Genomic DNA, 13913 nt, shown 5'->3' on the forward strand with positions numbered 1-13913 from the left:
CTTAAAATTTTAACCAAGCTTCAGAATCACTTCTTTGCTGTCATTTGTAGTCTTAGGCTTTCACTAATCAATTGCAGACATTTTTTCTTGTTTCCATTTGGCTCTCATTCATGAGAAGTGATAAATCACAGTTCTTTTTTTATTGTATTTTTTTTTTTAATTACAGGCAAGCCAGTAATGATCATAACAGAATTCATGGAGAATGGATCCTTAGATTCCTTCCTTAAGGTAAGACATGTACAGCTTTTTGTTTTTCCATAAGCAACTGCATGGAACTGAACATGCTGTTTGTCAGTGTAGTTTTCATGAAGCAAGGAAACACAAAGAAAAAATAAAAATAAACCAACAATCTTCAAAATCCAAATCAGCTGCACTGGCTGTTTGCCGTGACTTTCTGACAACGCTTCACCTACAAAGCTGTGCTGCGTGATTCGCAAACTTGATCAATAAAGACATCTGTAAATGTACACCTTCACAGAACATGGAGGTGTTTTATCATTGTGTTTACAGATCAAAGTCAATATTCTATGAAATTGTATCTACTAGAATGTCAACCTGTTTTAGATTGGTAATACAATCGTAGCACTCACCTACCTCTATATCAAAGTGCAGTAGATGAGATCACCACTTAACCCAAACCTCAGCATTCAAGCTGATCAGGCTCCACTATATTAGCACAGTTACTCTCCCAACATTGCCAAATGCCATCACTGTATTCTGTAGTAACTTCATTAATCAAAGCATTGCTAGTGCTTTTGTTGCGAGGATATCTTAATTACATATGTATAGAAATAAAAATGTTAAATAAAAAGCTAAAACATGTATTTCCCCACAATGCATAAATATTCTCTATTGCTCACATACAAGCTAATATGAGTATGCTGTCAGTTTTATGAGTAATGGCTCATGCTGTATTGTTCTGAATACATACAGCTATGGCCAAAAGTTGTGCATCACCTAATATTTTAGGGAAAAAAAACACCTATATGAACATAATGTAGATCTTTTATTTAATATTATGTAATCGAAAAAACAACAAATTGATATCGCTAAAGTCTACCAGAAGCCATAATAGTTCCGGTAGTAAGTATGTCATGTTAGATTTCAAAATATCACATTTTAAAATGTGTCAGTTTTATATAGAAAACTACAAAGTGATATGTAATTCGATATCTTAATGTCACATTATTCAACAGGTTTCATACAACTTTATGCAGCAAAAATATTTAATTATATATGGGTGATGCAAAACAGGTGGCCATAGCTGTATATTTAATTAGGGGTTGGAGCAATGAAGCATCAAATCACAGGCAAAACCAAACATCTTTGATTTTTCCACTATATTAAGACTTTTACAGTACTTGAGCAATATATTGACATCAGCCATGATTGATAAAGCAAGACTGCAAATTGAGTATTTGAGGGCATCAGTCAGTGTGTCATCAGAGGAATGGGTCTGGTGATTTTCAATAGCAGAACCCTTGAGACCTGCATATACCCCACATATCTAGGTCAGGAGATAAATAACAGTAGGGTAATAATACAAAAAAACCCCCCTGAAAAACAAACTACTGCCTGACAGATTTTGAAGTCACTGAAACCAGTCTTTACCTCCTAATAGAGATGTCAATTTAAAAAACAAAAATACAGGAATTGGTTCTTCAGTGTTTCAAACACATTTTGAATATCATTTGCAATTATTACAACAACAACAACAACAAGTTCACATTTCAACAGCGCCTTTCATCAAAAGGATCTGAAAGCGCTTTTCACACACAAGAAAATGAACAATTACCATTAAATTAAAAGTGTAATACAGAATTTGATAAAATAATTTAAAAAATGTGATAATGTGGTTTTAATTGCAAAAACAAAGCTAGTTTGTAGAAATATAACAATTAAGAGTCAAAAATAAAATGTAATAAAATTAGTATTTAAAAAAGGACAAAAATAAAATGTGGTTTGGATTGTAAAATAGGAAAACTAAGATAGATAAAACTATTTTGTAAAAATACATTTTCAATCTTGCCCTAAAAGCAGTAAGATTTCCCAGCTTCCCTGATAGAAAAAGACAGATATTTCCAGAATTTAGGAGCTTTACAAGAAAAGGCCCTTCCCATATTATTTTTATTCACTCTAGGAATAACCAGCAGCCCCACATCCTGTGATCTGAGAGTGTGGTTAGGAGTATACATGGTCAATAATTCCTGTAAATAACTGGGTGCTAATCAATTTAGGGTTTTATAAGTTAAAATCAAAGTCTTACAATCTACCTATTCTACCCTGCTCAGGAAGCCAGTGCAAACGTGCCAAAACAGGAGTAATATGTTAATCTTTTCTGGTTTTAGTCAGCAGTGTTTTTCTGAATGAGCTATAAGCTAGACACCACACATTTTGGGATACCAGAGAACTGAATTACAATAATCAATTCTAGATTAAACAAATGCGTGCATTAGTCTTTTCGCATCAGGTACAGAAATATTAAGTCTGAGTTTCGCTATATTTTTCAAATAAGAAAAGGATACTTTAAGAACTTTCCTAATATGAGTCTCGAATGATAGATCAGGGTCAAAGATAACTCCCAAATGTCTAAATTCAAGTTTCAGTTCTGATGAGAGACTGATAAAGTCTAACTCAAGTAAACTGACATTTTGTAGTCAGTTCTTAGAGACAATTAACATTACCTCTGTTTTATTAGAATTCAACATTAAAAAGTTCTGTGACCTCTAACGCTTGGATCTCAGCAAGACAAGCAGTTAATAGCACCCCAGCAGAAGTATTTCCTGGCTTAAAGACAAATATAACCGAGCTTCATTAGCGTAGCAATGGAAGTTCAGTCCATGTCTGCAAATAATGCCACCTAAAGGTGACATATATAATGAAAATAAAAAATAACTTAAAATAGAACCCTGTGGAGCACCGCAGTCAACACCGATTTCTCCTCCCCAACAGAGATAAACTGAAACCTATCAGAAAGATAAGACCTGAACCAAGATAGGACACCTCCTGACAATCCCACTGAGCTTTCAATACGATTTAATAAAATTGAGTGGTCCACAGTATCAAAAGCACTAACTCATAGCACATAGACCTAGGAGAAGATTTCTAAAATTGAGGGAAAGCCTGAGTCTGATCTTATCAACAGATAATATCCTACTCTAACAAGGGCTGCCTCAGTGCTATGTGCAGCATGAAATCCAGACTGACGTTTTCATATATGCTTTTTTTTTTTTTTTAATAGTAATACTAAATAAATCAGTACACCTTATATTCTGAATCTAACAGATAAAAAACATGTCCATAATCCTTAACAATTTGCATAAGATCTCATCACCATAAAAATAGTGTACAAATGCTCCTTGTCAACAGATTGATATTGAGTTAGAGCAGTAAGACCCTTCATGTTGAGGAATTATCTGGGATTATAGAGCGGGTTGGCATAATGGGGCCCATTACTTAATGATACATAATTCCTGGTACAGTAAATCCCTATGTTGGGTCATATAGACTAATGGCAACCTGCCTTCATTTTGTGAATTGTTGTAGGCTACTATTTTCAGCTCCAAAACACTGTCAATAAAAAAATACAATAAACAAACAGCTCCCTGTATGCAACCATACAGAGACTTTAGGGACTGAGATTTCAGTATGATTCAAATGTGGTTGAAAGTCACCAATTCTATTTGCCAAATACATGTATGATCAATACATACAGTACATGCACATTTTTGTCAGTAAATACAACTGTATGCTGGTCATAGGAACTAAATAAAATGTAAGCAGATTAAATTTATAACTGTTAAACCATTTTCAACTAAAATCTCAACCAATGGAAACTACCTTGTTTGTTATTTCATAGCTGTCAGTTGTTGTCAGTACTGTATACACGATTTGTTCTTATAGTGCATTTGAGTTCAACACACATACATACACACACACACACACACACACACACACACACAGTTAGTAAGAGCTTTTCTAATGAGGGAATAGACGTTTATTCTCAGAATCAGTTTTTTTATTCAGCTCACAGATGTGATCTGCATTTACCTGTTGTGCTTTAGATCTATATTTTATGAACACTGCCAGAGCTGAAATAACAATTACTGTGGCAAGCTAGTAGTGGGAGATTTAAAGCTTGTTTTTCCCTATTCTTCTCTTGTGCAGAAGCATGATGGACAGTTCACAATGATTCAGCTGGTTGGAATGCTGAGAGGCATTGCCTCTGGAATGAAGTACCTGTCTGACATGAACTATGTTCACAGAGACCTTGCAGCCAGGAATATTCTTGTTAACAGTAACCTTGTGTGTAAGGTGTCTGATTTTGGCCTATCCAGAGTGCTGGAGGATGACCCAGAGGCTGCCTATACTACAAGGGTAGGTTATGCTAATGAGTAAGCAAGGTAAATGAAGCAAAATGAACTTTTGTCTCCTTCAGTAAAGACACTACTGTATGAGTGCAGTACTATGATCAATCTCCTGGGTTAAAGTGGAGAGGCGGCATTTGAACTGAGCATTTCAAAGTGGGCCGTTTACCTCCACTTTCTAAATATGCCTAGTGTTTTGCAGGATTGACCCTATAAGGCACTAAAAACAAGACATTTTACAACAGCAGTGTCACAATTGATTGATTGATTGGCTGTCCTGTGAATGATGGAAATATTTTATATTATAAATCAGCCTCAAACTGAAACAGACCAGGCATATCACCTTCCTTTCAAGAGCTTTCTGTTTCTGCCCCTCAGATTATTGTTCTCACATTTGCGATACTTACATTTCAACATCACCCAATATCATGTCAACCCCTTGTTTTAAGATTCAGTTCTCACTGAAACTAATGCTGTTGCTCGTCAGTGATTGCCATGCGTTTGGGGCTCAGTTTTTCATTTTCACACTTGACTAATATCATTTAATTAAAATAAATGTGATGTACCTTGAGATGTACTTATTATTATTGTTTCCCAACTGACTACATTGCTTTCTGAGAAGCTCTGAAATGTTCAGTATAAAAGGTGGATTTGCTTTTACTGAAATTGATTTGAAAGCCAGTTCACGTGTGACTTAGCTAAAACACCACCTTCTGTTCCATAGCATCCATCAGTTTGAAATTACTTTTAGTTTCAGTAGATCCTGGGTTGTTATGAGACGAATGGCCCAGTGTTGTAACAGATTAAGCTACATGGCCCCTCATTAAAATCTGTGAAACAAAAAAAAGCCCACAAGCTGGAAAGTTAATCAGGTTTTATTCAAGAAATACATATTGTATGCCATTTTTGTGAGCTGCTCTAGGGGCTTTTTAATACTGAAGAGACATTGCCCTGTTCAGGTCTAGACGACCCCAATTAAACCTAACACATGGCATTTGTAAGGCTTTCCTCTGGCTCATTAACCAAAACAAATCTATTGTGTCTCTGTGACATCATAACTTTTTGCTTAAAAGAAACATCATCAGAATTAAAGCATTTAAAGGGAAGATCCATATTTTAGTGTAAAAGCCAATCTTGGCTGGAATAAAGTATGAGCTTTCATTGGAAAAGCTGATCATAAGCCTCTAAGGTTGAAAACCTAAACTGACAAATGTAGGCTGTAAATATCCAAGGTGGCTTGGTGATCACATTTGATTACTTTATAAAGGGTTTAGTGTACACACCTTGACCCTCTTTTGTCAATGGAGGAATCAGGTTTGGCTGTTTTTTACCAGTGAAGACACAGTAGGAGAAAAAGTATTTCCCTTTAGTCAACTATATAGACATTAAGCTTCGTCTTGTACTTTTTAGGGTGGGAAAATACCCATCAGATGGACTTCACCAGAGGCGATTGCCTACCGCAAGTTTACTTCAGCCAGTGACGTCTGGAGTTATGGCATCGTCATGTGGGAGGTGATATCATATGGAGAACGACCGTACTGGGAAATGTCCAATCAAGATGTGAGTACCAATGTCCTTTCTGGAACAAGAAAATTGGAAATTCCCAAACTTGTCCATTACAAGTGGAAATAAATAAATGAACACAATCCTGAGTTTGAATTGCCTTCTGCACTTTACTATCAAATGCCCTTTGCTCATCAGTAAAATCTTGCTGGCGGGGTTTGCCTCTTTATTAAAGTATGGTGCCACAGGGCACTTACAATGAGTCTCCATTTTTTTTTTTTATTTCTTGATATTCTAATATGTGTTTCCTGCACAACCACAGAAGGTTCCCCATATTAGATTTTGACAAATAACTCACCATTAATGTGTGGAGGGGTCCCTGTTCAGAAGAGACTGGAGGACAGAGTTGGCACTGCGTGATCAGTATAATTTCCCTGGTGGGAAACCACTAAATAAATATATTAAACTAAACTGAAAAAACAAACACCTGCACTATGCGTGCAAATTAGAAACACACTGCTTTTCCACAGCTGTCTCATACAGTTATACAGACATACTGTCTGCACACTTTTGTATTCACATTGTATGAATCAGGTACAGTATCACTATGATTTGCATCAGGTATCACTATGATTTTTTTTCTTTTGAAATATGTAGTTTTCCACCAGGGTATTATCAATTCACTGAGCTATACTTCAGCCCAATTTTTGCACATACTGTCTCAGTATATCAGAATGCATGTTTTTGCCAAGGTATGATCGAATAGAACACATAGGGGACTCAAGTAAAATAGTAAACATGCAATTAAAAACCAAAAGTAAAAGATTACATGTTTGGAACTTAGACCCTTTGTGAGTCAACTTGGCAAATCCCCTTGCAGTTTTTCCATATGTTGTAAAATAATTTTAAACTAATGTTGTATGCTTAGGTCTGGAAAAAATGATATTTATAGTAGCTAAAAATGTCTGTAAAAATGTTCAGGGATAGGTGTGTCAAATGCAGCAAGTATTTTGGGATTTATATAACCAGAACATTTGTTCAAAGCTCTGTGCAGCATCCTTAATAAGTTAAATGTTCTACCAGTGACCCGTTAGATGGGTGATATACAATATTTTACACCAGCACACACTGCACAAACCAAGGGCAATGCATCATTGGGGATTATGCATTCTGCACAAACTTGTTTAAAAAATTTGGAATAATTGAAACCCCTCTAGGCAAAAAATATGAACTTTTTAATTTTTCTTTTGTTATCACCGTTTAATAATTTGTCAGATGCAGGAAATGAAAAGCATTTGTAATCATACAGGCATGTGGTTTGTGCAGACACACTTGTTTTGTCCCAGATAAAACATTTTGGGAAAAAAATAATATTTACCTGCTATACATATTACATATAAATTTAAATAAATGAAAACATTACACACCTATTACAAATAATAATAATTTTAAAAAAATCAATCAATCCCATATTGTTTTTGAACTGCAGATATAATAGAATATTAAATTGGCATTTGACACAATTTCACATTTATTTACCTTGTAGATTTAAACATTCTTGCAGATAAGCATTTAATTAAATACACTTACCTCAATCTGCCTCCTTAGGTAATAAAAGCGATAGACGAAGGTTACCGCTTGCCCGCACCCATGGACTGCCCAGTCGTGCTGCACCAGCTCATGCTGGACTGCTGGGAGAAGGGGCGCAGCGACAGGCCCAAGTTTGGGCAGATTGTCAACACCCTCGACAAGCTGATCCGAACCCCCAGCAGCCTGAAGCAATTAGCCAACAGTTCAGTGTGGTAAGAGACTGCAGGACCAATTAGAAACTTGGTGCATAAATATTTTTCCTTAGAACATCCGTCAGTTCCAATCTGAACCAGATGTGAATATCTATTCAGCAATGTATTGCCACAGTTAAAGTATAGGTTTTTGGGTTACATTTCTTATTGTGCAGTAGTGGATCTTGGCAGGAGTAAAGGATCTGAGAGTTGGTTACAGTTAACTGAAACCCTTTACCAAATATGTTTTAACCTAATCTCACTGGGCAAAGTTTCTGTCATGATGAAATCCGACAGGGGATGTCAGTTTAAGTAGGACAGATACAAATAAACTGTCTACCATTATGGACAGTGTACTTCCGAGCTATTGAAAAACCTGTATGAAATGGATACATTCACTTAAAGGGAACTGTGAAAAAGCAGCTTGTTCAGACTCCTGAGATTTCACTATGAACCACTGAAGCTCTTAGATACAAAGAATAGGGTGTTATGGTGGACTGGCTAAAACAGACTAAGTCTTCTTTAAGTCTTCACATCCATGTTTTGTGAATTGAATCCAGTTTATCTTAATTTGGTTCTTTGTGAACAGTCTATATCACAACTGACACTGGTGTGGAGGATATGAACTAAAGGCTTTATAAAACATTTTTATTCTTCCCATCTTCAGGTACCATAGATGGAATTAGGCTTACAGTAGGTATACAGACTATCACATGAGAAAAAAACACTTGTCCTTTGTCCATAAACTTTCCAGCGTCTCAAATTGACATGGTTTGAATTGTAAAATTGATCACAGAAATATTTCTGTTGTCGCCATTGTCATCTTTGTATCCTATCTGCTTAAGTTGTTACTGGAATGTAAGCAGATACAGTATACTATTGGATGAAGGTGGGCTGACGTGATAGATTCTGTCTATTCTATGTGCCTGGAAGCTCCTTGCATTGAGTCTCATCCAGTCAGAGGGCTGAAGTGAACGCTGAATACACTGGGTGTCAGCAGAGGTTCTATTGAATCTTTGGATCTGTAGAGGTCATCTGTTCTGGTTGATAGATAATTCAGTAGGTCCAGGTTATCACAATCCCATTCTTGTAGTTGCTCAGCCACCAACAACGATCATTCTTGTGATCTCCTCTTCTCAGGCAAGACCCTATGACACCAGACTTTACTGTCAACACTGTTGAAGAATGGCTGGACGCCATCAAGATGGGCCAATACAAGGACAACTTTTCCTCAGCGGGCTACATCTTGCTGGAGTCAGTGCTGTACATAAGCACCAGGTAGGAAAGAACTCAACCTTGATAGAACAGACCCATATTTATTATTTTGCTATGCTTGTTTTGTTACATAATGACAGATTATATAGCAAGCTTGAGGACACTTAATTTCTCACTTGCAATACCAGAACAAATAGGGTAGGGATTTCACTCCCTGTTCCTCCAACTCTGCTAACCCCCTGAACTGCAGATCTGCATAATCTCCTTAACAATACAATGTAAAATATTAAAACCAAGCCCATTACAAATCAATATGTAATATTTGTTTGTGTTTTTGGTGGAAAGTGAGGTTAAAACTAAATTATCTTAAAAGTATATATGACCAGTGTCCTTAAAAATCACATACAAAACCACATTCAACTACATTTATCTTACGTAGGCAGTATTTCAGTCTGCACTTGTTGTTGAGCCAGTGGTACTCTGAACTGTTTACCATTGGTGAATGCTGACAACTGATAAAATGTAGCTGTACCACTTTTCAGTTTCAACAAAATATTGGCTTGCTTGTATGCAGAGTCGACCGTAAACAGCATCGGGTTAAGTGCCTGGGTTATATCACAGCAGGGGCCTTGAAACTCAAAGAATCCTTGGAAATTTGACAGATCAGATATGACACCGAGACTGAACATTAAGGACTTTGAAAGTGATCACAGAGAAGATGTTCAACAAGATAGCCAATTGTAACTGTAACTTTATATGCACAGTGTCATGAATCTTGTGTGTAAGTTTTGGGTTTTTTTTGTCGCCTTTGTGTTTGGCACCTCTAACTGGGAATAATTTGTAGCTCATTTTTATGCCATTCTTTATGCCAAGTATGAAGGGGAATTATCTGGCAATGGGCTGGGGCCACAATGCACTCAAGTACTTTGCTTTAGTGCACCGTGAGTTATGTGTCCCAGCAGTGTGGAATCTGGCAAGTGTCCATACCTCAATTACACTGGCATGTAGGGACTGGAATTTCACACTGCTTAAGCCAGGCCATACAGCTGAATGGACAGCAGAATCTTCTGTCCTTAACAGCAGGAGCTACGACTACGCAAGGGAAAATATGAAGGAACCAATTCTGGAGAAAAGGGGGAAAAAGTGCCATGAGTACTCATGCTAAAAAGTCTATTATCTAAAATCTATCAAAATTAATGAATCATAAATATGTAAACACCTCAAAGCATTTGCAGAAGATACGTTATTTTTGTGTGGTGACAGAGAAGTTCCCAGTATATTGATGGTTATGCGTTTTGATACCGAGACATTGTGGAAGCATAACATTCATGGTCATGTTCACAAAACAAAATGTTTGGTCTCAAAGTAATTCTTTATTGGAATCAGGTGAACATCATACTACATGTTGTCTATAGTCTGATTCCAATGCTATATTAATTGGAAGGACAACATCATAATAATTTAAATACATAAATAAACAGCAATGGACATCAGTCTCATAACTTTTTCAGAGTTTTCTTTTTGCGAACATTAAATGTCTAACAAGTGTTTTTTAATGTTTATTTGCAGTGAGCTGGGTAAACTGGGAATTACATTAGCCGGCCATCAGAAGAAGATCCTCTCCAGTATAGAGAGCCTCCAGACACAAGGGACACATCTTCAAGTATAACCTAGCGATATGGTCCTCAAATAACAAACACTAAATGAACTCAACAAGATGCTTGTTATTCCTAATTAACAGCTTCACCAATCAAACTGTTCTGGATATAACTCGTCTTCAGCACTCTGGCTTCCATGCACTTAAAGCCCCAGTAATAAAAGGAGTAAAAGGCTGATCTATAGTAGGTCTCTCTGAAGACTTCAGAGGAAAGTACTCACCATTATGGAAATTGGTGTATTGTAGAATGCGCAACAAATTGCCTTTAATTTCTTTTTAATTTTGAATCAAGCTAAAAGAGTCCAGGAGATCCCTATCCTGTATTCAAGGTTGCACACAAGTGTAGCTATTTATCCTAACTTGGACCTGGTTTCATAACCTGATTGCACCAGAAGGCCCCGGTTCTGCATATTGGAGAAGTGCAAATCTGCTCCCAGAGAAGGATTCATGGTTCTGACCTTGATAACCTGTGTTGTTTAAATCATTTCCTGCTTGGACACTGCTGTGAATCGAAAGATACACCCTGATATTACAAATGAAAGGTGTTTATAGCAACACGAATGGAGAGAGCCATTGGTAGTTGTTTTTGTATCTAGTTTATAGAACGTCTGGAGAGGGACATTCTCAGAAGTCCTTGTTAAGCATTGCTACCTGGTAACATGAAAATACAAGAATTAGGAGATTCTATGTACTCTAAACTAATGAAATGTGAATAAGAAAAACCGAAACAGTAGTATGTATCTTTTAAGCTGGATTTTACAATAATGAGTTGTTTGTTTTTTTTTTTTTTAATTGAAGTTGTGTGCCTTGTTCTCTATATTGCAGTGCTTTCATATTACCAGCCACACCACCTCAATTACGTCTTCACTGCATAACAGTTTATCAACTAATATGAATTAAAGGAAATGTACATAAAATAAAACACCTACCAATATCACATGATCCTGAGACTCTGAAACATCTTCTTACCAAGAACCGGTATGGTTTCCACATGTTCAGTTCAGGAATCATAACCATAACTATAATAGTAATACAAAATAAAATAATAATAAAATAAAAAATAAAAAAAACAGGGCAGTTCACCTTCCTTAGATATCTGTAAAATATAGAAATGGCCATAGTTTACAGGTGCATTACTCTGAAGAGCTGACAGAATATACATCACAGAGCTCTCAGCTGAAGTTTCTTCCTTATAGAAGCATTAGCAATTGCAGTTTTATACTTAGTTTATTCATGGTTGGATCTCTTATTGTCAAAAGAAGTTTAGCTGTACGAAATTATAAAACTCTGATTGCAAGACTAATGATAAAAGGAATGACCTGTAACATGGTTGTGTTGCTAATTTCAGTGTCATCACTATAGAGAAACTGGGAATGTTGGATGGGGGCTCATTAGTTAAGAGATGAACCAGGAATGGCTGCACCTGCCACCGTGTCAACATGGTGTGCTGATGCAACATGGCCTATTATTGGACTTACAGCACTTAAGGAAACGTACTGGTAGTGCTTTTCACTCTCATGCCCTGAATGCATTCCCTTAAGGAGCATCTTAGCATGGGGGCAGGGACTTCCTTGCTAACAAGAATTTCTGCTCAATGAGCTTCAAAAGTTTCCTTTAAAAAAAATCTAATAATGTAAATAAATCGTCAGACCACAAAGGAAATTAAATAAAGGCGAGAGGCTCCACTGCAACAACACAGACATCTCGTAGATCCAGTTTTGGTTGCTATTAATCACCTTTTCAACTAAAACCTAATAGTCAAATCCATATGTGATCATGGTCTTGTGGCGGATCTAACTGTAGTCCTTATCCACTAATGGATATAAAGCCTTACCACTACACTGCCTTTTTAAGCATGCAGTGAAATGAGGCTGGAGAATTCAATACATGAATTAAATGGAAGTGATGTCAGGTTTTTGAAACTGGGAAAATTAAGCTTGACGCTGTACTTACATGTATAAGTGTTCAAGTTTTGTCTCTTAAATGTAAACACACAAGGTACTGTAGCTCCCTGTTTTTCTAGGTTATTCTATAGATTTGAACTAAGAAACAAAATGAATGCTGTCTTCTTTTTTACTATAACAGCATATAGATATTAACAGACTGAAAGAAAAATGTACCATATTGTAAAAAAACCCAAAAAACATGTACAGTGTTGTTGATTTAAAACCATAGAATGTGTATAATTATTAACTTTTATGTAGAAAAACAGATTTCCAGTAAAAAAAAAGGACACAGAAAGACATATTTATTATGAAAGTGTTGATGAGGCATGTTGATTTAGGAAGCCATTTTGGAAGACAGCTTTCACTGACTTTACAGAGGAGAATAAACTATATGTTATACTATACAAGGCTGCAAAAACATGATTAATACCAAGCAGTTGTCACTGCTCAGCTGGTCCCCCCAATGACCCCAAATCTTCAATCTGGAATATTTCGAATATAACCGCTTTTGGTTGACAAATTGTTAGAATTACTTTTAAAAAAATGTACATATTTGATCCTTGTAGAAAATATTGTGCAGTATCAAAATGTAAGTGTTTATGAAAACAATCTTCTATGAATACTTTGGTCTTTTACTGTTTATGCAAGCAAACAGAATTACAATAAATAAATAAAAAGCCAGTTGCATTTGTTGGGAAATCTGAATGCAGAAGAATAAACTTGTCAGATAAAATAATCACATTTTTAGATACATGTAGACTCCAAAAGGAGCCACTGTCACTTCCTATCTTGTGTATCTTGTAAAATATTTCAGAAACAATTACAAGGATTACCATTACATTAAAGCTCAGTTGTGCTTCAATAAATTTGATGAAGACTATCTGTGTGTGGCTGTGAAACATTATATTCATCTGGCTTATTTGTGGGCAATTGAGCAATCTGTGGAATGGATGCAGATTTCCCTAAATAAAAAGCAGGCTCATAACAAATTTACCAGCTGCTGTAAAGGCCAAGGGTCTAATAATTGTGAGAAATGCCTATGTGCATAAAACAATCTACTGTAGGTTCCAACTGAGCCGAGTCAAGGTCTGCTACCGTCAGCCACTATAAATGTATGCAGTCCTGGAAATTATGCTGATAATGTTGAAGCTTTCAGCTTTGTTTTATGCATTCGATTTTTTTTTTCTAAACCAATCACCAGCTGTAAACTTGTACAGTGGCTTGCGAAAGTATTGATCCCCCTTGGCATTTTTCCTATTTTGTTGCCTTACAACCTGGAATTAAAATAGATTTTTGGGGGGTTTGTATCATTTGATTTACACAACATGCCTACCACTTTGAAGATGCAAAATATTTTTTATTGTGAAACAAAGAAGAAATAAGACAAAAAACAGAAAACTTGAGCGTGCATAAGTATTCACCCCCCCAAAGTCAATACTTTGTA

The 13913-nt window shown here is 36.2% G+C and overlaps 1 protein-coding gene across 1 annotated transcript in view; it reads left to right on the forward strand.

Moving 5' to 3' along the window:
- LOC121323554 (ephrin type-A receptor 3-like) overlaps positions 1 to 13704 on the forward strand; it is a 113656-nt gene extending 99952 nt beyond the window's left edge. Inside the window, exons 12-17 of the mRNA XM_041264673.1 lie at positions 167 to 228; positions 4168 to 4377; positions 5778 to 5927; positions 7479 to 7672; positions 8792 to 8929; positions 10436 to 13704. Coding sequence (XP_041120607.1) covers positions 167 to 228; positions 4168 to 4377; positions 5778 to 5927; positions 7479 to 7672; positions 8792 to 8929; positions 10436 to 10535 — 854 coding nt within the window. The 3' untranslated portion in view covers positions 10536 to 13704. The remainder of the gene's footprint in view (positions 1 to 166; positions 229 to 4167; positions 4378 to 5777; positions 5928 to 7478; positions 7673 to 8791; positions 8930 to 10435) is intronic.
- Positions 13705 to 13913: the final 209 nt, after the last annotated feature.

Source organism: Polyodon spathula, chromosome 11, assembly GCF_017654505.1.
Source record: "Polyodon spathula isolate WHYD16114869_AA chromosome 11, ASM1765450v1, whole genome shotgun sequence".
Lineage (NCBI taxonomy): Eukaryota > Metazoa > Chordata > Actinopteri > Acipenseriformes > Polyodontidae > Polyodon > Polyodon spathula.